This window comes from Dendronephthya gigantea, unplaced genomic scaffold (assembly GCF_004324835.1).
Source record: "Dendronephthya gigantea isolate DGI-Jeju-01 unplaced genomic scaffold, DenGig_1.0 000219F, whole genome shotgun sequence".
In the NCBI taxonomy this organism is placed as follows: Eukaryota; Metazoa; Cnidaria; class Anthozoa; order Malacalcyonacea; family Nephtheidae; genus Dendronephthya; species Dendronephthya gigantea.
In genome coordinates this window covers 245,374-272,661 of record NW_021163229.1, presented here as the reverse complement: position 1 = coordinate 272,661, position 27,288 = coordinate 245,374, and the positions used below count along the sequence as shown (strand labels likewise).

General features: G+C 37.6%; 2 protein-coding genes and 18 non-coding genes across 20 annotated transcripts in view; 6 read left to right on the top strand and 14 right to left on the bottom strand.

Annotated features, from left to right (window-relative positions):
- Positions 1-30: 30 nt before the first annotated feature.
- LOC114539807 lies at positions 31-5,465 on the top strand. The gene is made up of 3 exons (XM_028560383.1): positions 31-274; positions 2,064-2,395; positions 4,041-5,465. Exons 1-3 carry the CDS (start codon positions 31-33, stop codon positions 5,463-5,465), a joined length of 2,001 nt encoding a protein of 666 aa, XP_028416184.1.
- A 253-nt stretch (positions 5,466-5,718) lies between these two features.
- The window catches only part of LOC114539808, a 247,148-nt gene continuing 225,578 nt past the window's right edge, over positions 5,719-27,288 (bottom strand). Inside the window, exon 3 of the mRNA XM_028560384.1 lies at positions 5,719-5,739. Within this exon, the coding sequence (XP_028416185.1) occupies positions 5,719-5,739 (21 nt within the window). The remainder of the gene's footprint in view (positions 5,740-27,288) is intronic.
- Positions 8,605-8,686, top strand: Trnas-cga. Its single transcript has one exon. It is a non-coding gene; the product is annotated as a tRNA-Ser (tRNA).
- Positions 9,005-9,076, bottom strand: Trnap-ugg. Its single transcript has one exon. It is a non-coding gene; the product is annotated as a tRNA-Pro (tRNA).
- Trnas-uga lies at positions 11,356-11,437 on the bottom strand. The gene has a single exon. It is a non-coding gene; the product is annotated as a tRNA-Ser (tRNA).
- Positions 12,083-12,155, bottom strand: Trnat-ugu. The gene has a single exon. It is a non-coding gene; the product is annotated as a tRNA-Thr (tRNA).
- Trnat-agu lies at positions 12,748-12,820 on the bottom strand. The gene has a single exon. It is a non-coding gene; the product is annotated as a tRNA-Thr (tRNA).
- Trnat-agu lies at positions 18,445-18,517 on the bottom strand. The gene has a single exon. It is a non-coding gene; the product is annotated as a tRNA-Thr (tRNA).
- Trnat-cgu lies at positions 18,674-18,746 on the bottom strand. The gene has a single exon. It is a non-coding gene; the product is annotated as a tRNA-Thr (tRNA).
- Trnat-ugu lies at positions 19,866-19,938 on the top strand. Its single transcript has one exon. It is a non-coding gene; the product is annotated as a tRNA-Thr (tRNA).
- Trnac-gca lies at positions 20,368-20,439 on the bottom strand. The gene has a single exon. It is a non-coding gene; the product is annotated as a tRNA-Cys (tRNA).
- On the top strand, positions 20,553-20,624 carry Trnam-cau. Its single transcript has one exon. It is a non-coding gene; the product is annotated as a tRNA-Met (tRNA).
- On the bottom strand, positions 21,958-22,029 carry Trnac-gca. Its single transcript has one exon. It is a non-coding gene; the product is annotated as a tRNA-Cys (tRNA).
- Trnam-cau lies at positions 22,142-22,213 on the top strand. Its single transcript has one exon. It is a non-coding gene; the product is annotated as a tRNA-Met (tRNA).
- Trnac-gca lies at positions 23,732-23,803 on the bottom strand. The gene has a single exon. It is a non-coding gene; the product is annotated as a tRNA-Cys (tRNA).
- Trnam-cau lies at positions 23,917-23,988 on the top strand. The gene has a single exon. It is a non-coding gene; the product is annotated as a tRNA-Met (tRNA).
- Positions 25,266-25,338, bottom strand: Trnat-agu. The gene has a single exon. It is a non-coding gene; the product is annotated as a tRNA-Thr (tRNA).
- On the bottom strand, positions 25,495-25,567 carry Trnat-cgu. Its single transcript has one exon. It is a non-coding gene; the product is annotated as a tRNA-Thr (tRNA).
- On the bottom strand, positions 26,088-26,159 carry Trnap-ugg. The gene has a single exon. It is a non-coding gene; the product is annotated as a tRNA-Pro (tRNA).
- On the bottom strand, positions 26,593-26,674 carry Trnas-uga. Its single transcript has one exon. It is a non-coding gene; the product is annotated as a tRNA-Ser (tRNA).

Genomic DNA, 27,288 nt, shown 5'->3' with positions numbered 1-27,288 from the left:
AGCCGGATAGAATTCGGATAAAAATTGAAAATGTCGAGTGAAAAACAGATTCGAATACGTGGCGGGCATCGTGCTTACGTTAGCAAACTTATTGAGAGTGTCAACGGAATTATCGAGCATTTTAGCGGATCTACGAGCGAAAGAGAAAAGTTAGAAAGTCTCAAAGTAACTTTGAAAGATAAGAAAGAAATTCTTAAGAGTATCGACGAAGCTATATTGGAGTCAACGAAAGATGAAGGTATTAATAAGGAGATACTCGAAGCCAGTGATATCGGTGAGTCTATCAATCGAGCATGTGTTAAGATAGATAATGCTCTGAACCCGGTGAACATTAATATGGCAACCCCGTCTTCAAACAATTCACAAACTGTGTCAAATAGCAGTCCTACTAATATACTAGCTCCAGCTATTAAAGCTAAACTACCAAAGTTGTCATTAAAGAAATTCTCAGGGGATCCCAAATCATGGCAGTCTTTTTGGGACAGTTTTGAAGCTGCAGTACATAATAATAACAGTCTATCCAAAATCGATAAGTTCAATTACCTGAAGAGTTTGGTCGAGGGCAATGCCGCTTCAGCTATAGACGGTTTTGCACTAACTGCAGATAACTATGAATCAACAGTCCAATTGCTTAAAGATAGATTTGCAGACCCCAATATCATCATATCGAGTCACATGGAAGAATTATTAAATTTACCAGCTGTGAGTGACATACACAAAACCAGGAAAATTCGTCAACTGTACGACTCAATTGAAACCCACATTAGAAGTCTTAGAAATCTGGGAATAGATTCTAACTCATATGGAAGCCTTCTTGTGCCACTTATTGTCAATAAGCTCCCTGAAGAAATGCGCCTTATTGTTGCCCGAAATTTAGAGAGGAATGAGTGGAACATTGACCAACTGTTGCGTAAGTTTAAGTTGGAACTTGAAGCCAGAGAGAGATGTAATACCATGTCAGAACGTAATTCATCCAAACCATTTGAAAATAAAGTGCGATTTAGAGGGAAACTACCCCATTCATCATCAACCCTGTTATCGAGTAAAGGTCCATCAACCATGCCCTACTGTAGTTATTGTTCGGAGCACCATACATCAGCATCGTGCCCTATTGTGACGGATAGAGCTGCCCGTAGAGCAATTTTAAGGAAAAAGGGAAAATGTTTCTTATGCCTGAGATCTGGTCATATCATTAAACATTGTGATTCTCATTATAAATGCCAGAAGTGTGGTGGTCATCATCATCTATCAATCTGCGAGAAGAATGACAGTAAACCCCCTGCCCCGGGAAGCGAGGCAGACCAACAACATAACCCTGAACAAAGCCAGAAAGATTGTAAGCTCAAACCCAAACCAGACAATGGACAGGAAACCCAAAGTGAAGCATCGACTATGTATGTTGAGAGCAATACAGCGGTTCTTTTACAGACAGCTCAAGGTTTAGTGGGTGAAGTTGGAAGTAATGCAGACAGAAAGCATAACGCTAGAATTGTGTTCGATTCGTGTAGTCAGCGGTCGTACATATCGAACAGACTCAGAAATACCCTGAATTTAGAGACGGTTGATTCAGAAAACCTACTTATAAAGACCTTCGGGGACGAAGCCCCTAAAGTCCTAACATGCAATAGAGTTAAGTTTGCAATAACAGATACCGAAGGAATGATATGTTGATGGATGCATACAGTGTGCCTACAATATGTAGTCCGATTAGCAATCAGTCGATTAAAGTAGCACTTGAAGAATACCCGCATCTTCGTGGTTTGAATCTTGCCGACAACCCAGTATGTCTGATGATGATGTACAAGTGGACATATTGATTGGTGCCGATTACTACTGGAAATTTATAACTGGCACAACAAAGCGTGGTGGGAGCCCTGGTCCAGTAGCTGTCCTTACTAGACTTGGATGGGTACTGTCTGGACCCGTGATCAAAGGGAATCAAGAAAACCGCAGCTGTTCCGTCAACCTCAATGGTACTCATGTCCTTCGCATCGATGCCGAACCAGTTACGACAACCCCAATCGACCGATTGCACGACCAATTGCAAAAACTGTGGGATCTAGAAACGTTGGGAATACGAGATAACGAGCCTACCACCGAGTCAAAGTTCATGGAAGACATAAGCTTTAATGGAAACCAGTACGAAGTTAAGCTACCCTTTCGAGAAGAGCACCCTCTACTACCAGACAATCATGTGGGTTCTGTGAAACGGTTAAACTCTTTGCTAACCCGATTGAAAGCTAACCCCAATCTTCTACAGGAATATGACAATATAATAAAAGATCAAATCAAATCTGGTGTCGTAGAACCTGCTGATGATGTCCTTGTTCCAGTTGGAAAAGTTCATTACTTACCACATCGTGAGGTTGTCCGAGAAGATAAGAATACAACGAAGGTCCGAGTCGTATATGACGCGTCGGCAAAAAGCCCTGAAACGAGTTTAAATGACTGTTTGCACACTGGACCCTCTCTCAATACCCTAATATTCGATATTCTGGTTCGATTTCGCGCGTATAAAGTGGCGATGATCGCTGATATTGAAAAGGCGTTCCTGAATATTTCTATCTCGCCAGAGCATCGAGATTATTTGCGCTTCTTTTGGATTGATGACATTCATGACTCAAACCCGAACATTGTAACTTTAAGATTTGCCCGACTAGTGTTTGGTCTCACATGCAGTCCAGCCATTTTGAATGCTGTACTACATCATCACCTTGTCCAATATTCCACCATTGATCTAACCTTTGTAACCAAAGTGTTAAAATCCCTCTATGTGGATGATCTTGCATCTGGATCACACGATACAGAGTCAGCCTTAGAGTTAGCTAAGAAAATCAAAACCCGATTTTCCGAAGGAGGTTTAAATATGCGCAAGTGGCTGAGTAACAGTAAAGAGTTGATGAAGAGTTTCAAAACGATCCACAATTTTCAGAAAGTCCTCAACAATCATCCAATTTACCGAGTTCAGTGATGGAAGAAGATCAAGGATATTCAAAGTCTGTCTTAGAATCCAAACAACTTAATTCCCATCCTCGTGTTTTGGGTCAAGTATGGAACCCCCAAACGGACACGTTAATTATGATTTTTTCTGCCGCCTTGAAGAACGTTGAGAAAATCCAATCACAAAGAGAAACATTCTAAGCGTTGCGGCAAAGTTTTATGATCCATTAGGTCTTATATCCCCAGTAACCCTTCGGTTTAAACAAATGTTTCAAGAGTTGTGCAAGAGTAAAGTAGACTGGGACGAACCACTTAATGATGAATTTTGCCAAGAATGGACTCAAATTGTTCAGAAATTGAAAGAAGCAAACCACATGAGTATCCAAAGATGTTATTGTCCAGAAGCATTTGCTAGTGAAGTTAAGTCAGCCGAGTTGCATTCATTTGGAGACGCATCTGAAAGTTCCTATGGTGCATGTGTCTATCTTCGATGTGAACATTCGGAAGGTATTCATTGTGATTTAATTGCTTCAAAAACGCGAGTTGCCCCAATGTCGAAACAAACGATTCCTCGGCTAGAACTATTATCGAGTCTCGTAGCATCACGGTTAACCAAAAGCGTAAAGGAAGCATTGAATGACGTTAAAAAGATCGATTCAGTTACATATTGGTCCGATTCTACGGTCGTACTAAGTTGGATACGAAATTCTAACAAAGAATTCAAACAATTTGTCGAAAACCGATTGGTAGAGATAAGAAGACTAGCTCCCCCAAAGTTATGGAGATACGTCCCTACCAAACAAAACCCCGCAGACATTGCATCACGCGGAACAACAGCGACCCAACTTGCAGAAAACAAATTGTGGTGGAACGGTCCTGAATATCTAATAAAATCTAATGAACATTGGCCATCTCAACCCCGTAATGTTCAAGAAGACGATTCAGAGTTAAAGTCTCCACGAATAAGCGTTATTACAACAGCCGTTAATGTTGCACAAAATCCAAGTATCATGGAACTGATAGATGTTTCGAAATACAGTAGTATTGTAAGATTACTTCGAGTGACAGTGTATGTTTTACGCTTCATTAACAATTTTAAGAAACGTGCAAAGAATCTTGATACCACTCTCGGTTTGATTACCTGTGAAGAAATTGACAACGCAGAACTAAAATGGATAAAAGACATTCAGTATCCAATGACCAAGCAAGCAAACTATGAAAAGGTAAAGAAGTCCTTAAACTTGTTCAAAGATAAGAATGACATTGTACGATGCCATGGGCGAATACAAGAATCACCCTTACCCTACGATACGAAATACCCTATCCTTTTACCAAGTGATCATTACTTTACGAGACTAGTTGTTCTTCGAAGTCACGAACAGCTCATACATAATGGAGTTCGAGAAACTCTAACGCAAGTTCGATCCAAATTTTGGATAACGAAATGTCGCCAGGTCGTGAAAAAAATCCTGTCGAAATGCGTAATTTGTCGACGATTAGAAGGTCCACCTTACGGTAATCCTGAAGCGCCACCATTACCAGAGTTTCGTTTAAGCAACGAATTAGCATTTTCCAAGATTGGCGTCGACTACGCAGGTCCCATGTATGTGAAGGACATGTATAGTCAATCGAAAGATATGCACAAAGTTTACATATCCTTATACACTTGTGCGAGCAGTAGAGCTTTACATTTAGATTTGGTTCCGGACATGACAAGTGAAGCTTTTGTTAGAAGTTTAGAGCGATTCATTGGACGACGTGGAATCCCAGCACTGATTATTTCGGATAATGGGAAAACGTTCAAGGGAAAAGAAATCAAGAACTTTATAGCGTCTAGGGGTATTAAATGGAGATATATTGTAGAAAAATCCCCTTGGTGGGGAGGATTTTATGAACGCATGGTCAGAAGCGTTAAAAGATGTCTAAAGAAAGTCTTGCGGAATGCTAGGCTCACTTACGAAGAACTTCTGACATTACTAATTCGAGTAGAAGGAGTCCTGAACTCTAGACCATTAACGTATGTATATTCTGATGAAGATGAACCGCTAACCCCCTCGCATTTGGTGTTAGGTAAGCGAATACTTACGGTTCCAACGCAAGTAGAGATCGACGCAAACGACGAAGGAAAGAACGAATTGTTGAAGAGAGAGAAGTATCTTAAGAATGTCCTAAAACACTTTTGGAAAAGATGGAAATTGGAGTATTTGACTCAACTGCGTGAACAACATCAGCCAAGCAAGAAAGACGGCCCAAAAATCAAGGTCGGAGACGTCGTTTTAATACAGGAAGACAATGTTAAAAGATTAAATTGGCCCATCGCAGTAATAGAAAGTTTACTTAAAGGAAGAGACGGAAACGCTCGAGCAGCGACAGTAAGGATGTTCAATAAAGCTGGAAAACTCGCGACGACAAGAAGAGCGGTACAAAGATTGTATCCAGTTGAAGTGAACGATAGTGAACGTGAAGTGACAGCTGAGTTTCCAATTACCTTTGTCGAACGAGCAAAATCAGAGAATACGGACTGAAACTGTACTTACTGAAATAAATTATTTATGGTTGTTTAGTTATTAGGTTGACAGACATTTCTGATCTGTCAAGGTGGGGAGTATGTAATAATTAGCGTAACGAGACGGACTCGCGAGATTCACGCGCGACGTGAAACATGTGTTGTGTAGAGTTGAGAGTTTAGAACGAACTTCTATAATTTTGGAAGCGATATATTTTGTAAAATTTTATGTTTGATTATTATAATTTCATCATTTAAATCGAGTGAAGATCTTATTTTACATCATCATATTCCTGCAAAATAAGAGAAACCTGATAAGTCTCACTTTCACAAAGTGAGTACAAGTACAGAAATTATAGCTATTAAACCATGATAAATCCTGTCAAAGAAAATATAAGGCTTTAACTGCCACTCCACTGACTCAGTGGTTGTTAAATAACCTGCCTGAACCCCTGCCAGGTCAGGCAAATAAATCAATATAAAGTGACTAGTATGTCATGTTTAGCTAGAAATATACAGTCTGCCACATACCCACAAACTTATAACTTGTATACATTCTCCTAAAAGTTTGGCTGTTTGAAAAAATTGCATTATGAAAATTTACCAAAAAGGCTGACATAAAAAAACTAGTTCACTGTAACATAACAATAAAACTTTTATTGAATTAATAATTATGAAATCAAAATATGTTGTTGGCAAACATTTTTGCTTTTCATAACAGCAGTTTTGATAGACTTACTGGCTTTGAGCTTTAATTTTGAGTCGTATACTAGTTATATACTGAAGTCCAGACGGAAGAAACGAAAATATTTCAAAAAGATTACCTGATTCTCTTCCGATAAAACATTTACTACATCACAAGTAGATCAAGAAACCACAGCTTCGATAATTTGTAAAACAGGGAAATCCCGGAAACGAAGAAACAATTTTAATTATAATTTATTATCTTAAAAACAAAAAGGTAGGAAAAAATTATTCACCGAAAACCAAAAGTATTTTTTATCAAAAACCAGGAGGGAGATGACTTATTTTTTGTCTTTGGATCGCGGTTTGTCAGCGGTAACTACCCAGGCCATTTAGGACCATGTGGCGTCAGCAAAGCCTAAAATCCGCAATCTTTTTGGCTTCACTTGATGATGGCGAGCCGGTCCTCCAGGAATTATATTATAGCTCAGTGGTGTAGACCAGTTCACTGGGTTGTTCACTGGTGTAGACTAGTAATCAACGAACGTTCTGATTGGCTAAGACAGAAAGTTTGTAATTCAATGAGAACGTCAGCAATTTATATTAACTGTCATTTCGTAAACATTTTTGTAAAAGCGTTTGATAAACTTTGTGCAAAGAAAGTAAAACGAGAAGAAACAAGATATATGAAGCATGACAGTTAGCAAAGATGAACGTGGATACGGTCAAGACAAAGCCGTGTAAGAGGAATAATTCATAATCTGCAAACTTATAAATGTTTTCAAAGACAAAGGGTACGTGTTTACTTTGTTTATTTCGTATTTGTTTCGCGATAAGAATGAGCCGTATTTGTATACTTTTCGGCTTTGTATGCCGTTCATTTGTTAAATTTTCAGCTTTTTCTGCAAACGCATAAACCTGTGAAGGGCTATTACACCTTTGCTTTAACTTCAAAGAGTGTTTTTGAAAGTGTAATTTGAATTTTGGTATCAAAAATACACACTATATTTATAAAGTATACTGAAACTTTTAGCCGCCGGCGTTGACTGCAATTACAGAATAAAATAACATTTGAAGTTTTTTCTTTGTCTGTAAGATTTTGTACTGTTTTAATCGTTTGAAACTTCGATTTTAAACTGTTACCTAATTGCTGGCATGGTATAATGCAGCAAAATTGAACGGGCAATGTTTACACTAGCTTTGTGATTATTTTTGTATTGAATGATGGAAACTTTAAGACTGATTTGAGTTTTGTGTCATTTCATAATATAAAATTTAGGTCAGGTTAACTCAGGAAATTGTGCACTTGGTTTGAAATAGCGAGGGGTTGCTGCATGCATGTAATTCTAGTAATTCACTAATTAGTACGATAAAAATGTTGGATTTTTTTTTCATTTATAAAAAAAAGGGAGCGAAAGGAGTTGAACCACTGACCTCTCAATCTGCAAACGAATGCTCTACCACTGAGCTACACTCCCCGATCGTGCATACCTGTGTAATGCTATTCTCCTAGGTACCTGAAAGAACATTTCCTGCTGTTCTTACCTATTCGAAATAGCACAAGTTTCATATTCATGGCATAAAAGCAGTGTGTAGCAAGCAGGGTGGCGCAGTGGAAGCGTGCTGGGCCCATTACCCAGACGGTCAATGGATCGAAACCATTTCCCGCTAAAGTTGTCATTTCAATAAAAATATTTTTCAGTGCACATTCTAGGTGTCATTTTTTGTTCAGAAATGTAATTTTTCTTAAATGGAGTGTAGGAGAAAAGCCTGAACTCAAAACTATACTCCCCGATCGTGCATACCGGCATGCGCTGATATTTTCTCAGATACCTGTAAGAACATTTCCCGCTCTTCTTAACTTATTCGGAAAAGCACAACTAAATAAAGGAAAATACAGATCTGTGTATATATCCATGGCATAGAAGCAGTGTGTAGCAAGCAGGGTGTGGCAGTGGAAGCGTGCTGGGCCCATAAACCATGGCCTGCTTGCCCGTCTAGCTTGAAAGAGAACGGTCTTAACAACAATTTGCCAATGGTCTAGTTAATGACTAAGCTGTATTTTCTTGTGAAAAAAGTGGTACGTGTTCCCGTTCCAACATTAGATGCATTCTCTCAACTTAATTTAAGTATCAACCTAATAAGAATACTGTGTTGCATTGTGAGCTAAGAATTTGCATCAATGTAGTTATATCAACAGTGTCCACGACTGTTTTTCCATGTGCCTCATTAGCTCAGTGGTCAGAGCACTGGTCTAGTAAACGAGTGGTCCGGAGTTCGAATCTCTGACGAGGCTCTTCACATTTTCCACTTAAACTCAATAAGTATCTACCTAATATAAATGAGTTTTGTGATTGGATTTTTGTAACAATAGTGAACAATGTTTACGATTCGTTCTTTTGGAAATCAATTTCTATAATACTTACTTGTGTTTTATTGTGCTTTTTTATCATTGCGGTTCAACAGGCAATTATGTAGTCGTGGCCGAGTGGTTAAGGCGACAGACTCGAAATCTGTTGGGATATTCCCGCGCAGGTTCAAATCCTGCCGACTACGACTTTTGTTATGCAAGTGGAATTTCGTGGCCGTTTCATTTCACGTTTGCGAAACCATAAAAAAGCACCATAAAAAAGTCGCACGAATTCATTTTCCTGTTGTTCAGTACTTGTATATGATGATTGATAAGGTCTTCATTGTTGACATGTCTACAACGTCTACATTTATACTAGATCTCCTCCTTGAATGTATATTGATAGGATTGATACCGCATGGGAAAAGTTTTATCGGGAGATTGCAACTTGAGTTCAACACTGCTTTTTTTCTTGAAAGAAAGAAACTCAATCCCGAAAAAATTTCAAGTTTTGAGGGCAATCAGGGCTTGCACGGGAATCGAACCCATGACCTCTTGCACCCAAAGCGAGAATCATACCACTACACCAGCAAGCCTCACCTGGAGAAATTGTTCATTATCTTTCAGTAATTTAAAAAAATTCCGGTATATAACATGAATAACTAAGGTTTAATAGACTTCCGTCAATTTGTGCTGGCGGAAAACATCCCATTTTGCTGTTGAAAACGAGCCTATAATTTCTGAATAAAGGTCCTAGTATATAGGAGAGATCCTAGAATAAAGGTCCTAGAATAAATATCCTAATAAAGGAGCAATAATTTCTGAATAAAGGTCCAAGAGGACAAGAGGTAATTTCGCTCTAGTCCAATCACCATATGTTTATTTACAATTTTAGTAACCGAATCAGAATGCATATAAATTTTACCACTTGCGTTAAAAGGATATAATATTAACCATTTCACATCAAGTATTAAAAATTTTAACCAGTCTGACTGGTATATGTTTTGAAACGAAATTCCACCTAGAGGCAATTTCTCGTGTTATATGAACATCTTTCGGAATAACAAGAGTCGTACACAGCCATAAACGCCACAGACTTGCTGCAAGTTGCGGGTTTTACCGGCCTGCTGCAAGTTGTCAACAAGTTGCAGCAAGCTTGTTGACGTCATCAACTTGCAGCAAGCCAGTAAAATCAGGCTTGCTGCAAGTTGACATTTGCAGACTTGATGCAGGTTGATGAAACAAGTTGCATCAAGTCTGCAAATGTCAACTTGCAGCAAGCCTGATGGAACAACTTGCATCAAGTCTGATAAACGCATCAATGCTGATGCAAGTTGAGAAAACCAGGCCTGCTGCAAGTTGTCACTTGCAGACTTGATCCAACTTGTTTTATCAACTTGAATCAAGTCTGTCGATATCAAGTTTTAACAAGTCTGATGGAACAACTTGCAGCAAGTCTGTGAGCACATCAATGTTGATGCAAGTTGAGAAAATCAGACTCGCGGCAAGTTGTTATCTACAGGCTTGCTGCAAGTTGTTCAAACAATTTGCAGCATGGTTGTGGCTAACAAGTCCTGACAAGTTTGATAAGCAAGTCGTTAAAATCAGGCTTGGTGCAACTTGATATTTGCCGTTTGCTATAGCAACTTGATAACAAGTTTATTTGTTTTGTTCACAACGAGGTTCACAGTTTATAACAGGTTTGTTTATTGTTCGCTATACTTCGCTTCGGCCGTGAAAAGCAGTTTCCTCGATTATTTTATTGCTCTACACATGAATATTGTCAATGGAGATTTTTGTATTTTAAATCAAAAAGATTATTTTGCTTTATTTAGCCATACAGCTATTTCTAATCAATAAAATTAGATGAGTTGAAATGGACAGCTGTAGAAAAATTCTCGCAAGTCGCAAATAATTATAAATTTTATTAAAATTGAAATTTAGGAACAACTTGCTGACGTATACTATCGTTACGTTTCTTTAATCTGACTGGATAAGCGCGTATGCACTCGCCATCAATCCTCGTTGCAATTGGACGAAATATTACAAAGATATTAATACGTAATCAAGTTCGGTTGTTTTTGTCTCATTTTGAGTCAACAAAATTTCAAGTTTTTAACAAGTGCGAAGTGCGAACTAAAATCCCCGCTAAAGTCAAATAAAGCGAAGAAGAAAGAAATCTCAAAAGAAGAAAGCTCAAAGTTGGTTTGATTTTTGAAAAAGTGGCCACGAAAATACATGATTTAAAGCTTAACAAAATACATGAACGACTGAGTAAAGTTCATCGACATCGTTGATATGAATATGAAATTCGTTACTGAATTTCTTTCCAATTTTAAGAGAAATCTGTAACGAGGAAGACGCCTGATTGAAGCTTTGTGTATGTACTATTTTAAAGAAAAATATTTTGTTTGTTTGTTTTGCTCAGTCAAAACTTATCTCACAAGTGTTAAAATGCTTGTTATTTTACGAAACATTAAACACCGAAGTCTCTACCGAAGTATGGCAACCTCGATGGCTACCGTTTGGCTGTTTTTTGTTTAAAATGGTGGATATACGAAGCTTCATAAGGCGCTTTCCTCACTTCGCTTTTTGACAAATTGCATCAAGCCTGCAGTTCACAAATTGCATCAAGCCTGCAGTTCACAACTCGCATCAAGTCTGCAGTTCACAACTTGCATCAAGTCTGCAGTTCACAACTTGCATCAAGTCTGCAGTTCACAACTTGCATCAAGTCTGCAGTTCAACAACTTGCAACAGACTTGATATTATCAAGCCGGAGCAAGCGATGCGAACGCATCCTGATATCGGCTTGATGATCGCAACTTGCATCAAGTCTGCAGCAGGCCTGCTGCAACTTGCGCGTTTCTGGCTGTGTAGTCGGCAGGATTTGAACCTGCGCGGGAATATCCCAACAGATTTCAAGTCTGTCGCCTTAACCACTCGGCCACGACTACATAATTGCTTATGAATCGCCTATTTTGCTTTATTACTAGTAGCCTGGAACTTACCTGTTTATTTTACCACAGATTTTACGTCATGGGCACATTAATAGGTTCTCTGGAATTGCTATATGCCTTCCCAACTGCTTTTCAATTGGCAGCAGAATTTTGGAATTATAATAAGACTGAGAAGTAAAGGGTGTCGTGGAACTCGCGGTGACGGTCGCCGGAGGCTTTTATCGTAGGAATTGATTACTGATAGAAATCAGGCAGTTCACAGAGCGTGTAAATAGATCATGCATCAGGTATTGAGCATTCAGCAGCATATACGAGATAGCAATTCAACTGCAATCAATGGCTGCTAATTCCGATTTCGAGCCTGAGCTGTTTTGGTCATGGACGTTAAGTTTTTATTTTTATTAGTTGTTCTCTACGGTATAAGATATTACACGCTTTTTTATTTCAAATTAGAACTTATTTAAGATGAGCCTACACAAGAAGTTTCATTATTTACCATGCACAAGTTTAGGGTTAGGTATACGTTACCTATATGAACAAGCTTTGCTCCTGGTTGATGATAACAATAGAACAAAATAAAATACAATGAATTAGTATAGAAATCAAAATTTTACTTTTTGAGTTTAGGTGGATAATTTGAAGAGCCTCGTCAGAGATTCGAACTCTGGACCCCTGGTTTACAAGACCAGTGCTCTAACCACTGAGCTAAAGAGGCATGCACCCGTAAAAAACATGCGTGGACATTGTCAATATAATTACATTGATGCAAAATGCTAGCGCACAATCTTTGTATGAGGTTGATACTTAGATTAAGTTGAGAGAGTGCATTTAATGTTTGAACGAGAACACGTACCACATTTTTTTCTCAAGAAAATACAACATAATTAGACCATCAGCGAATTGTTGTCAAAGGCCGTTCTCTGAGCCAAGTTACTCTGAGTGAAAAAAGACTTGTAGGAATCTTAAATCACTGTTAACACGATAACAAACTAGGTTTTAACCCTAGAGTCTAGAACGACGGAATTTCATTCAGTTCTAAACATTTTTACCGCGAGCTGAACTATAAGACTACACAAGAAGTTTCATTATTTACCATGCCAAGTTAAGCGGTAGGTAGTTACCTATATGAACAAGCTTTGCTATTGGAAGATAACAATAAAAACAATGAAACCAATGAATTATTATAGATATTGATCTATAAAGAACAAGTCACGAAACTTTGTTCCAGTATCATTATATACAAGAAGCCCGTCAAACAACTCGTTCAGTTCGTAGATACTTATTAAGTTTAAGTGGAAAATGTGGAAAACCTCCTCAGAGATTCGAACTCTGGACGCCTGGTTTACTAGACCAGTGCTCTAACCACTGAGCTAAGGAGGCACCCAGAAAAAAGCATGCGCAAATAGAAATGTAAACAAATGTTTCAAAAAACGTATTTGCAGGTAATTTTTTCACGGCGATTATAATGCGTAATGATCACAAATATTTAAGTCTTTACTCACCCTTACCCTCACCCTGAGTACAATGCATGTCAAGGTAAACGTACTGGTTTTATGTGTGGAATGTGTTCATCTGGCTATTCAGAGGCTCTGTGGTCAACAAACTGTACTTTAACACGAAAATGCAACGACCATTGGTTCTGGATTGTATTTCTAGTGTATGTCTTCTTAATGGCAGCTCTCGTCGTTTTCAAACCTCCAATGATAAAATATTCTTTACGACAGATTTTTTGGTTTAAAAAGTTTATAGTTGGCAGTCGCTTTGCAAACTGGCAAACGGCTTTACACCGTCACGTTGATCTGGTCCCTGAGGGTGACACTGAACAAAACAATCCATCGCTGTCTTCATCAGAGCAAACAAAACAAGATAAAAGACAATTTTCTGGTTTATTAGAGATCATCTTTTATTTCTACCAAATATCACAACTTCTTCTCTGGTCGACTTCACTGACCGAATTCTTTTGAATGTGAATTTCTCACGCCCGTCCTTGGTTCTTCAACTTCCAACCAGGTGTAACAAACCATGGTTATGTCTGTCCTATTCCAGGTCTGACACCAAAGACAAAGCTTCTTTTCAAAGTTGTTCCGGTCTTCGGGACGCTCGCTGCAATCTTTCTTCTCTATGCCTTCCACGTCCTCATTTGTTGCAAGAGAGGTTCTCTTCGACCTAATTTCTCCCTACTTTCAAGCCAGCGTCAAAACAGTGTTCCTTGGCTACGTGACCCTGGCTACTGTCAGCATTTCGCTAATTCGCTGTGTCCCCGTTGCAGGCGAGCTCAGATGGTTCTACAATGGGAACGTCGTATGCTACGAATGGTGGCAATATGCATCGTTCGTTTTCAATGCCATCTTTGTCATTCCATTTATCTTCGTTCTCGCTTGGATTCCGTTCAAACTTTACCATCATAAAATAACGGTTAGAAATTTCCTCCTAGCTGTGGTTTTCCTGTGTCATTCTTGTTCCAAGGATATTTCGCATCGCATGTCGATCTAAGACGAACATGCCGAGGAAAGCGAAAATTTGAGCGCTTTAAAAGAGTTGCTTCTAGGTCCATACGCACAGCCAAATGAAACGAGCAAGCGTGGAGCTTTGTATTGGCAGAGCATTTTGATTGCTCGTCGATTTATTTTGGTTGTAATCTTTTGCGTGGTGACCGAGCCATCCATCAGATTATTCTGCATCACGCTTTCTTGCATTGTCATCCTTTGTCTTCATCTCAAAATTAAACCATTTCAAAATTCTTTCTTGAACAACCTCGAGTCCGTTTCCTTGATTTTTTTGATAGTTTAGGTCAGATCAACCTGTTTAGGTCCGTGTTTTCTAGTTCTCATCAAAATATCGAGGGACCTTTCGTGCCAGTTTTCAAAGCTTTCAAATGGATGGAAGTTCTTATTTTAGGGATGTTTCCTGCAATTCTTGTTCTTCTTGTATGCTTTGCAATTATTTCGATATTTGCTCGTTTTCTTTTCGTGTGCAGCAGGGCGTGTCTTAAGTGTTTTTCCAAACTTTGTCGCAAAAGGTGTTTGCGACGTGATTCGAATTCTAGTTTTCTGATAAACGTTTGTGACAGCAACGATGATGAATAGTGAGACTTGTCGTGTGTATGATAAGATACTTGCAAAATTAAGTTTAGTTGATAAAGTTGATTTTTTCTAGCCAATTGGCAATTAACATAATAAAAAAGCAGTTGTATTGTGACATTGGAGAGAGAGAGTTTTAGTTTGACGTTTACGGCAAACCGCAAACCGCGGTTTCACGTTGCCGTTGTTACAAATTTGACTTCTAGTTCGCGGTCATATACCAATACCTTATGTTAGAACGATTCAACATTGCCATTCAGTAAACAGTTTCGCTGTTAAATTGCTTTTAGCTATTTCTAATGCTTCGGGGTTTTTTAAATCAAATGTTACACCTAGTGGTTGAAAAGAACGTCAATTTTAATAAGCGACTATCGAAATACGATATCATGGTAAACCGCCCATATTGGCAGTCGCGTTATTGAATAGTGGTAGTCGCTTTCTTAAAGAAAACTGGTAAACTTTTTGAAGACAGGCGGGAAAATTAACACAAATAAGCGAGACACTATTGCAATGACAATTCGCTGAGGTAAACGCGAGGTACGTGAAAATACACTTCCAGCGGTTGAAAACGTGAACCGCAAACAAGCTGCGGTTTGCGGTTAGCCGTTGAAGGCAAAACGTCAAGCTAAAACTCTCTATAGACGTCAAGCTAACGACAAACGGCTAACTACAAGTCATATTACTAGTTTAGGGCTTCCTATTTAAAACACGCGTAGATCGTGTTTTTTCACACCTAAAACACTCGTGTCCTGTTTTATATATGATAAAACACTACTCTTGTTAATTGTTTTAAATAGTATATTAAAAAATAATTGCCAAATGCAGAATCTACAGCAATCCATGTAATTGCCCAGTGATGCCAGTAGTGTCTAGCCTCCTCCGCAGGCATCTCTAGTAATAGCAAATGTAGGCATTCTTCCTCGATATTCACAGCACAATCCACAAGTAATTTACACTGCACAGAGTTGCCTGCGAAGAAGGCTAAGTAGTCCGAGTAGTGTGAGTACTTTCAGCGCGCAGCATCGCAAGCTTACGCCTAGATAGGCGTCTTGTTTATTAAAATATACATTTATTCCATATTTATGAAAACATAAATTTATAAATTTCATCAAAATTTTGCGAAATGAGAGTTGAAAATCCAATTTTTTTTCGCGACTAATCAGGAGCTTAGTAGTTCACACTGGCGGACAGGCAAAACGTATAAGACCGTCCATGGCGTCACTCGTGAGGCCCATTGCATAATTGCGGACGACTGTGATTTCGCATTTACACATCGTGGGTGTAAATATCTGAGCGGGGGAAAATATATTACCTACATTGTAGTTTAATCATCATAGGTTGTAAAATTGCAATTATAGTACATTTGCTGAATTATAATTTTGTGTAAACAAGTGTGTAAGGTAAAATTGTTTAAAGATCAAATAATGCTACTCACTTATGACACTATATATTTACATTGTAATATGATTACTGAAGTTGTCACCCTTTTAATAATAATCTGTGTGGTATATGGTATCTACACTCTGCAGTGTTTGCCATTTGTGATATTTACTGTGTGGATTACATATGTGGGAAAACCTCAGTAAGTTGACCAAATTCTAACTTCTACATCACATGCAGTGCAATCTTTTAAATTTCTTATAAGTTCCCCCTTTTTTTGGTTTCCTCCCCTGTTATAAAGGTATTACTCTGAAGGAGCAGAATTTAAATTTGTCTAGTATTGACTGGATATATCCTAAAAGTAAGAAAGCGCAGATATTAGCTTGATTTGCTTTTTATTATAGTCCATCTGTTAGCCAATGCACTGAGAAAATCATCTAGTTCTAAAATTGCAAGAGGTGCTTATATATACTGTATATATATAAGACCAAATTTTTATTTTGCTTTTTAATTAATTAACTAGCAGATGGTGACATTGATGGGGATTGGTCACGCTGGAAAGATGCATTTCTTAATGCGGTTAATGAACATATTCCATTAAAATCTTTCGGAAACCGTTATCATGTTCCATGAATCCACGGAGATATACTATACGAAATTAAAAAGAAAAACAATATAGTCGGAAACGTCTTAAAGATCACCAACAGAACATTTCCTAGCCAGAAACAAGGCCGTAGCTATAGACCGCTTAATTCAAATGCATGATAAAAAATCGACGATTTTGAAGCATTTTTAATGCGTTTTTGAACAGGTAGATTTTGTATTTTAAAGCATGCAAGTATTTTGTAAGTTTAATATGTGGATTTATCAACAAATGTATGAGACATCTTTGAATTTATTCGTCAATTTCGTCGAAATCATTTTGATTTTGAAGGTATTTATTTTTAAAGGTGAATCTATTTAAAAAGTAATTGAAATTTCGCTAAAAATTGTTGTATTAAAAACTATTCGTAGCACAATTATGATTATAAATGAATTTGATAGCTCGAGAGTCGAATCTATAATTGTACCAAGATATAGGATTTTACTTTACGACTTCGATCATTCAGCAGAAACGAGTATTATAGAATTTCAGTGATGGAAATATATGTTTATTGCTTCAGGCGAGGGGATTTTGCATGCATGTACATATTAAGAATAAGTTACTGAGTGCATGAGATTGTGTTTGGGGTATACTGTATTCTGTCCGGAAAAAATACACCACGCCAATAAAATAATTAACAAATTATAATCTAAAAAAGAGTTCTTTCAAATGGGAAGAACAACCAGGGCTTGCACAGGAATTGAACCCGAGAACACTAGACCAGCAAGCCACACCCGGGGGAATAGTTCATGACCTTTCGGTTATTTAAAAAAATTCCGGCACATAACATGAAAAACTAAGATTTAAGAGACTTCCGTTAATTCGTGCGGAAAACATCCCATTTTGCTGTTGAAAACGAGCCTATAAAGGAGCAATAATTTCTGAATAGAGGTCCCTTTGACAAGAGGTAATTTAGTCCAATCACCATGTTTATTTGCATTATTTTCTAGTAACCGAATCAGAATGCATAAATTTTGCCACCTGCGTTAAAAGGGTACAATATTAACGATTTCACATCAAGTATTAAAAATTTTAACTACTCTGATTGGTATTTTCTAAAAAATGCAAAAACAACTATGTCGTATGTTTTGAAACGAAATTCCACCTGGTGGGAATATCCCAACAAATTTCAAGTCTGTCGCTTTAACCACTCGGCCACGACTACATAATTGCTTAGGAGTCCTCATTTTGCTTTACCACGGTAAGCTTGGAACTTACCTGTTTATTTTATCACAGATTTTACGTCGGGGGCACATTAATAGGTTCTCTGGAATTGGTATGCCTTCCAAATTGCTTTTCAATTGCCAGCAGAATTTTGGAATTATAATAAGACTGAAAAAAAAGAAAGGGTCTCGGGGAACTCGCTGTGACGGTTGGCGGAAGCTTTTATCATAGGAATTAATTATTGATAGAAATCAGGCAGTTCACAGGGCGTGTAAATAGATCATGCATCAGTGATTGTGCATCACAGCATTCAGCAGCATATCCGAAACAGCAATTCAACTGCAATCAATGGCTGCTAATTCTGATTTCGAGCCTTAGCAGTTTTGGTCATGGGCGTTAAATTTTTATTTTTATTAGTTGTTCTCTACAGTATAAGATATTACACGCTTTTTTATTTCAAATTAGAACTTATATAAGATGAGCCTACATAAGAAGTTTCATTATTTACCATGCCCAAGTTTAAGGGTTAGGTATACGTTACCTATATGAACAAGCTTTGCTCTTGGTTGATGATAACAATGGAACACATGTCAATAAAACCCAATGAATTATTATAGATATTGATTTATAAAGAACAAGTCATGAAACTTTGTTCAGTATCGTTATATACAAGAAGCCGGTCAAAACACTCGTTCATGTTCGTAGATACTTATTAAGTTTAAGTTGAAAATGTGGAAAGCCTCCTCCGAGATTCGAACTCTGGACCCCTGGTTTACTAGACCAGTGCTCTAACCACTGAGCTAAGGAGGCACCCCGAAAAAAAACCTTGCGCGAATAGAAATGTAAACAAATGTTTCAAAAAACGTATTTTGCAGGTAAATTTTTTCACGGCGATTATTAAATGCGTAATGATCACAAATATTTAAGTCTTTTACTCACCCTTACCATACACAGTTAAAATAATCAAGCCTCATCAGAGAGTTGAACTCTGGACCCCTGGTTTACGAGACCAGTGCTCTGACCACTGAGCTAATAAGGCAAACCCGTAATACTTTTGAAAAAGGTAAAATGAATCATCGGCGAAAAATAGTTATTCCTGCGAAGCTCAAACTAAACGGAAAAATATTAGTGTTAAAGTTTGGTCGATCAATTCTGTAGCTTTCACAAACACCGTTACTGAGATTATCCTGTAGACGATGGCAATGGTAATCATACGGTGATATGATAGTTGAAAATGTTACAGTGTTATTTTTGAGTTACAAATTATTCTTGGGTTATGAAAAATGTGCCACGCACTATAAAAAAGTCGCACGAATTCATTTTCCTGATGTTCAGTACTTGTATATGATGATTGATAAGGTCTACAACGTCTACATTTATGCATACTAGATCTCCTCCTTGAATGTATATTAATAGCATTGATACTGCATGGAAAAAGTTTATCTGTAGATTGCAACTTGAGTTTAGCACTGCTTTTTTATTGACAGCTCATCATACACATCTGACCCGTAATGTGATGTATAGTCTATACACGCGCATTATTAAGATGAAGTATTTTTATAAATATTCCCCTCTTCCAGGTATGGTGCTCTGGTTTAAAAATATAATATAGAACATGCATGTGTCCCAAAGAGTCATTCAAAAAACCTAAACTGCATGGATTGTTTATCAAACGTACGGCTGTTCGCCACGAAATTAAATTGGGAATTTTAATGCACTAATGGGTACCATAGAAATATTTGACTTTTCTTTAATTTATAGAACAGGAAGAAGCGAGCGGAGTTGAACCACTGACCCCAGTGACCTGTCAACCAGCAGTCGGATGCTCTACCACTATATGCTATACTCTCTCTGAGCGTTCCATGCAGCATACCTGTCATATGCTATATTCTTAGATACCTGTAAGAGAAAGCCTGAAATAAAAAAATACATAAAGACGGAGAATGAATGTTTTAAAAGAGTTTCCACCAGGAATTGAACTCCGATTCTCGAAGTCAGAGTCCGAAGTGATAACCATTACACCACAGACCCTAAAAATCTATCAAACTTACTGACGAATGTTGACTGCATAATATAAAATTATGTAGTTTGCTTCGCGCATGCACATTATTAAGATAAAGTATTCATATAATTATATTCGTGTTAGGCTTGCACATACGCCTCATTAGCTCAGTGGTTAGAGCAATGGTTTTGTAAACCAGAGGTCCAGAGTTCATCTCTCTGATGAGGCTTTTGCATACTTTTGTATTTACAAAAGTATATAGGCAACTATAGCAACTATATAATTTATCCTACTCAGAGCCCGAAGTGCTAACCATTACACCACAGGACATAAAGACCTAGAAAAATTACTGAGAAATTCCTGGCTCTACAGTATATCTATGCACGCCCTGATGCACGCCCATTATTAAGATAAAGTAATTATATTCCCTGTATTCCAGGTATGGACTCCCGTTTTACAAATTTATAGAACATGCATGTGTCCCATGCGTGTTCTATAAATTCAATCAAACGGATTGTTGGAACGAAAATAAATTTGGGTTTTTTAATTCACTAATCATCAATCAAACGGATTGTTGGAACGAAAATAAATTTGGGTTTTTTAATTCACTAATTAGTACGATAAAAATGTTGGATTTTTTTTTCATTTATAAAAGAGAAGGGAGCGAGCGGAGTTGAACCACTGACCTCTCGATCTGCAGTCGAATGCTCTACCACTGAGCTACACTCCCTGATCGTGCATACCTGTTTGATGCTATTCTCCTAAAAGAACATTTCTTGCTGTTCTTACCTTTTTCGAAATAGCACAAGTTTTATATTCATAGCATAGAAGCAGTGTGTAGCAAGCAGGGTGGCGCAGTGGAAGCGTGCTGGGCCCATAACCCAGAGGTCAATGGATCGAAACCATTTCCTGCTAAAGTTATCATTTCAATAAAAAATATCTTTTCGAAATCTTATTCAAAAACATATATTTTTTCTCAAATGGGCTATAAGAGAAAACCAGAGCTAAAAAATTCCAGCAAGGTTCTACCGAGAATTGAACTCGGATTCCCGGATTCAGAGTCCGAAGTGCTAAGCATTACACTACAGAACCTAACCATCTACAAAAAGATACAGCAGAAATTGGTGTTTGAGACATTTCAACCCGGAAATCTAATCGCTGGTTCCCAATCGTGTATTTCTGTACCGCTATCAAAGAGAAACCTTTTGAATAGCATGAAAAAGTTCAATTTTTCTTCCGGATACGTATTCTGCAATCGACTCATCATATACATCTGACCCGGGCTGTGATGTATAGTCTATATACACACACATTATTAAGAAGAAGTATTTACATATATTCCCCCTATTCCAGGTATGGAGCCCTGGTTTACAAATATAATATAGAACATGCATGTGTCCCAGAGATTCATTCAAAAAACCTAAACTGCATGGATTGTTTATCAAACGTACGGCTTTTTCCCACGAAAATAAATTGGGATTTTTTATGCACTAATGGGTACGATAAAAATATTTAATTTTTCTTTAGTTTATAAAACAGGAAGGAGCGAGCGGAGTTGAACCACTGACCCCGGTGACCTGTCAACCTGCAGTCGGATGCTCTACCACTATATGCTACTCTCTCTGAGCGTTCCATGCAGCATACCTGTCATATGCTATATTCTTAGATACCTGTAAGAGAAAGCCTGAAATAAAAAATACATAAAGACGGAGAATGAATGATTTCAAAGAGTTTCTACCAAAAATTGAACTCCGATGCTCGAAGTCAATAATTATGTAGTTTGCTACGCGCATGCACATTATTAAGATTAAGTATTCATACAATTATATTCGTGTTAAGCTTGCACATACGCCTCATTAGCTCAGTGGTTAGAGCACTGGTCTTGTAAACCAGGGGTCCAGAGTTCAACTCTAGCAACTATATAATCCTACTCAGAGCCCGAAGTGCTAACCATTACACCACAGGACATAAACACCTAGAAAAATTACTGAGAAATTCCTGGCTCTACAGTATATCTATGCACGCCCATTATTAAGATAAAGTAATTATATTCCCTGTATTCCAGGTATGGACTCCCGTTTTACAAATTTATAGAACATGCATGTGTCCCAGAGAGTCATTGAAAAAACACTAAACTGCAAGGATTATTTATCAATCAAACGGATTGTTGGAACGAAAATAAATTGGGTTTTTAATTCACTAATTAGTACGATAAAAATGTTGGATTTTTTTTCATTTATAAAAGAGAAGGGAGCGAGCGGAGTTGAACCACTGACCTCTCGATCTGCAGTCGAATGCTCTACCACTGAGCTACACTCCCTGATCGTGCATACCTGTTTGATGCTATTCTCCTAAAATAACATTTCTTGCTGTTCTTACCTTTTCGAAATAGCACAAGTTTTATATTGATAGCATAGAAACAGTGTGTAGCAAGCAGGGTGGCGCAGTGGAAGCGTGCTGGGCCCATAACCCAGAGGTCAATGGATCGAAACCATTTCCTGCTAAAGTTATCATTTCAATAAAAAAGATCTTTTCGAAATCTTAATCAAAAACATATATTTTTTCTCAAATAGGCTATAAGAGAAAACCAGAGCTAAAAAATTTACATAAAGACATAAAATTAACAGCTCCCGCAAGGTTCTACCGAGAATTGAACTCGGATTCCCGGATTCCCGGTCTCCGAAGTGTTAACCATTACACCACAAAACCTAACCATCTACAGAAAGACACAGCAGAAATTGGTGTTTGAGACATTTCAACCCGGAAATATATAATCGCTAGTTCTCAATGGTGTATTTCTGTACCGCTATCAAAGAGAAACCTTTTGAATAGCATGAAAAAGTTCAATTTTTCTTCCGAATACGTATTCCGCAATCTTTTGACGACTCATCATATACATCTGACCCGCGCTGTGATGTATAGTCTATATACACGCACATTATTAAGATGAAGTATTTACATATATTCCCTCTATTCGAGGTATGGAGCCCTGGTTTACAAATATAATATAGAACATGCATGTGTCCAAGAGAGTCATTCAAAAAACCTAAACTGCATGGATTGTTTATCAAACGTACGGCTTTTTCCCACGAAAATAAATTGGGATTTTTCATGCACTAATGGGTACCATAAAAATATTTAATTTTTCTTCAGTTTATAAAACAGGAAGGAGCGAGCGGAGTTGAACCACTGACCCCAGTGACCTGTCAACCTGCAGTCGGATGCTGTACCACTATATACTACTCTCTCTGAGCGTTCAATGCAGCATACCTGTCATATGCTATATTCTTAGATACCTGTAAGAGAAAGCCTGAAAAAAAAATACATAAAGACGGAGAATGAATGTTTTCAAAGAGTTTCTACCAAGAATTGAACTCCGATTCTCGAAATCAGAGTCCGAAGTGATAACCATTACACCACAGACCCTAAAAATCTATCTAACTTACTGACGAATGTTGGCTGCATAATATATAATTATGTAGTTTGCTACGCGCATGCACATTATTAAGATAAAGTATTCATACAATTATATTCGTGTTAAGCTTGCACATACGCCTCATTACCTCAGTGGTTAGCTCAGTGGTTAGAGCACTGGTCTTGTAAACCAGGGGTCCATAGTTCAACTCTCTGATGAGGCTTTTGCATACTTTCGTATTTACAAAAGTATATAGGCAACTATAGCAACTATATAATTTATCCTACTCAGAGCCCGAAGTGCTAACCATTACACCACAGGACATAAACACCTAGAAAAATTACTGAGAAATTCCTGGCTCTACAGTATATCTATGCACGCCCATTATTAAGATAAAGTAATTATATTCCCTGTATTCCAGGTATGGACTCCCGTTTTACAAATTTATAGAACATGCATGTGTCCCAGAGAGTCATTGAAAAAACACTAAACTGCAAGGATTATTTATCAATCAAACGGATTGTTGGAACGAAAATAAATTTGGGTTTTTTAATTCACTAATTAGTACGATAAAAATGTTGGATTTTTTTTTCATTTATAAAAGAGAAGGGAGCGAGCGGAGTTGAACCACTGACCTCTCGATCTGCAGTCGAATGCTCTACCACTGAGCTACACTCCCTGATCGTGCATACCTGTTTGATGCTATTCTCCTAAAATAACATTTCTTGCTGTTCTTACCTTTTTCGAAATAGCACAAGTTTTATATTCATAGCATAGAAGCAGTGTGTAGCAAGCAGGGTGGCGCAGTGGAAGCGTGCTGGGCCCATAACCCAGAGGTCAATGGATCGAAACCATTTCCTGCTAAAGTTATCATTTCAATAAAAAAGATCTTTTCGAAATCTTAATCAAAAACATATATTTTTTCTCAAATAGGCTATAAGAGAAAACCAGAGCTAAAAAATTTACATAAAGATATAAAATTAACAGTTCCCGCAAGGTTCTACCGAGAATTGAACTCGGATTCCCGGTCTCCGAAGTGTTAACCATTACACCACAAAACCTAACCATCTACAGAAAGACACAGCAGAAATTGGTGTTTGAGACATTTCAACCCGGAAATATAATCGCTAGTTCTCAATGGTGTATTTCTGTACCGCTATCAAAGAGAAACCTTTTGAATAGCATGAAAAAGTTCAATTTTTCTTCTGAATACGTATTCCGCAATCTTTTGACGACTCATCATATACATCTGACCCGCGCTGTGATGTATAGTCTATATACACGCACATTATTAAGATGAAGTATTTACATATATTCCCTCTATTCGAGGTATGGAGCCCTGGTTTACAAATATAATATAGAACATGCATGTGTCCAAGAGAGTCATTCAAAAAACCTAAACTGCATGGATTGTTTATCAAACGTACGGCTTTTTCCCACGAAAATAAATTGGGATTTTTCATGCACTAATGGGTACCATAAAAATATTTAATTTTTCTTCAGTTTATAAAACAGGAAGGAGCGAGCGGAGTTGAACCACTGACCCCAGTGACCTGTCAACCTGCAGTCGGATGCTGTACCCCTATATACTACTCTCTCTGAGCGTTCAATGCAGCATACCTGTCATATGCTATATTCTTAGATACCTGTAAGAGAAAGCCTGAAAAAAAAATACATAAAGACGGAGAATGAATGTTTTCAAAGAGTTTCTACCAAGAATTGAACTCCGATTCTCGAAATCAGAGTCCGAAGTGATAACCATTACACCACAGACCCTAAAAATCTGTCAAACTTACTGACGAATGTTGGCTGCATAGTATATAAATATGTAGTTTGCTACGCGCTACACGCTTTTTTATTTCAAATTAGAACTTATATAAGATGAGCCTACATAAGAAGTTTCATTATTTACCATGCCCAAGTTTAAGGGTTAGGTATACGTTACCTATATGAACAAGCTTTGCTCTTGGTTGATGATAACAATGGAACACATGTCAATAAAACCCAATGAATTATTATAGATATTGATTTATAAAGAACAAGTCATGAAACTTTGTTCAGTATCGTTATATACAAGAAGCCGGTCAAAACACTCGTTCATGTTCGTAGATACTTATTAAGTTTAAGTTGAAAATGTGGAAAGCCTCCTCAGAGATTCGAACTCTGGACCCCTGGTTTACTAGACCAGTGCTCTAACCACTGAGCTAAGGAGGCACCCAGAAAAAAACCCTTGCGCGAATAGAAATGTAAACAAATGTTTCAAGAAACGTATTTTGGAGGTAAATTTTTTCACGGCGATTATTAAATGCGTAATGATCACAAATATTTAAGTCTTTTACTCACCCTTACCATACACAGTTAAAAAAATCAAGCCTTATCAGAGAGTTGAACTCTGGACCCCTGGTTTACGAGACCAGTGCTCTAACCACTGAGCTAATAAGGCAAACCCGTAATACTTTTGAAAAAGGTAAAATGAATAATCGGCGAAAAATAGTTATTCCTGCCAAGCTCAAACTATACGGAAAAATATTAGTGTTAAAGTTTGGTCGATCAATTCTGTAGCTTTCACAAACACCGTTACTGAGATTATCCTGTAGACGATGGCAATGGTAATCATACGGTGATATGATAGTTGAAAATGTTACAGTGTTATTTTTGAGTTACAAATTATTCTTGGGTTATTATGAAAAATGTGCCACGCACTATAAAAAAGTCGCACGAATTCATTTTCCTGATGTTCAGTACTTGTATATGATGATTAACAAGGTCTTCATTGTTGACATGCGTACAACGTCTACATTTATGCATACTAGATCTCCTCCTTGCATGTATATTGATAGGATTGATGCTGCATGGGAAAAGTTTTATCGGGAGATTGCAACTTGAGTTCAACACTGCTTTTTTTCTTAAAAGCTAAGAAAGAAACTCAATCGCGCAAAAATTTCAAGTTATGAGGGCAATCAGGGCTTGCACGGGAATCGAACCCGTGACCTCTCGCACCCAAAGCGAGAATCATACCACTAGACCAGCAAGCCACACCTGGGGAATTAGTTCATTATCTTTCGGTGTAATTTTAAAAAAATCCGGTATATTACATGAAAAACTAAGGTTCAAGAGACTTCCGTTAATTCGTGCGGAAAACATCCCATTTTGCTGTTGAAAACAAGCCTATAAAAAAGCAATAATTTCTGAATAGAGGTCCCTTTGACAAGAGGTAATTACGTTTTAGTCCAATCACCATGTTTATTTACATTATTTTTTTGTAACCGAAAGGGAATCGGCATAAATTTGCGTTAAAAGGGTATAATATTAACCATTTCACATCAAGTATTAGAAATTTTAACTGCTCTGACTGGAATTTTTTAAAAAATGAAAAAAAATATTATGTCGTATGTTTTCAAACGAAATTCCACCTGGTTGCAAACAACTTCTCCGTGTTACATGATCATCTTTCGGACTATTAAGAGTCGTAGTCGGCAGGATTTGAACCTGCGCGGGAATATCCCAACAGATTTCAAGTCTGTCGCCTTAACCACTCGGCCACGACTACATAATTGCTTAGGATTTGCTTATTTTGCTTTACCACGGATAGCTTGGAACTTACCTTTTTATTTTACCACAGATTTTACGTCGTGGGCACATTAATAGGTTCTCTGGAATTGGTATGCCTTCCAAACTGCTTTTCAATTGCCAGCAGAATTTTGGAATTATAATAACACTGAAAAAAAAGAAAGGGTCTCGGGGAACTCGCTGTGACGGTTGGCGGAAGCTATTATCATAGGAATTAATCATTGATAGAAATCAGGCAGTTCACAGGCCGTGTAAATAGATCATGCATCAGTGATTGCGCATCACAGCATTCAGCAGCATATCCGAGACAGCAATTAAACTGCAATCAATGGCTGCTAATTCTGATTTCGAGCCTTAGCAGTTTTGGTCATGGGGTTAAGTTTTTATTTTTATTAGTTGTTCTCTACAGCATAAGATATTACACGCTTTTTTATTTCAAATTAGAACTTATATAAGATGAGCCTACATAAGAAGTTTCTTTATTTACCATGCCCAAGTTTAAGGGTTAGGTATACGTTACCTATATGAACAAGCTTTGCTCTTGGTTGATGATAACAATGGAACACATGTCAATATAAAGAACAAGTCATGAAA

Coding starts and splice junctions, on each gene's coding strand:
- LOC114539807 (XM_028560383.1), top strand. CDS start 31: ATGTCGAGTGAAAAACAGATTCGAATACGTGGCGGGCATCGTGCTTAC. Junction 275..2,063: donor ACTCGAAGCCAGTGATATCG/GTGAGTCTATCA, acceptor TGTGGGATCTAG/AAACGTTGGGAATACGAGAT. Junction 2,396..4,040: donor AAGATAAGAATACAACGAAG/GTCCGAGTCGTA, acceptor AACAATTTTAAG/AAACGTGCAAAGAATCTTGA.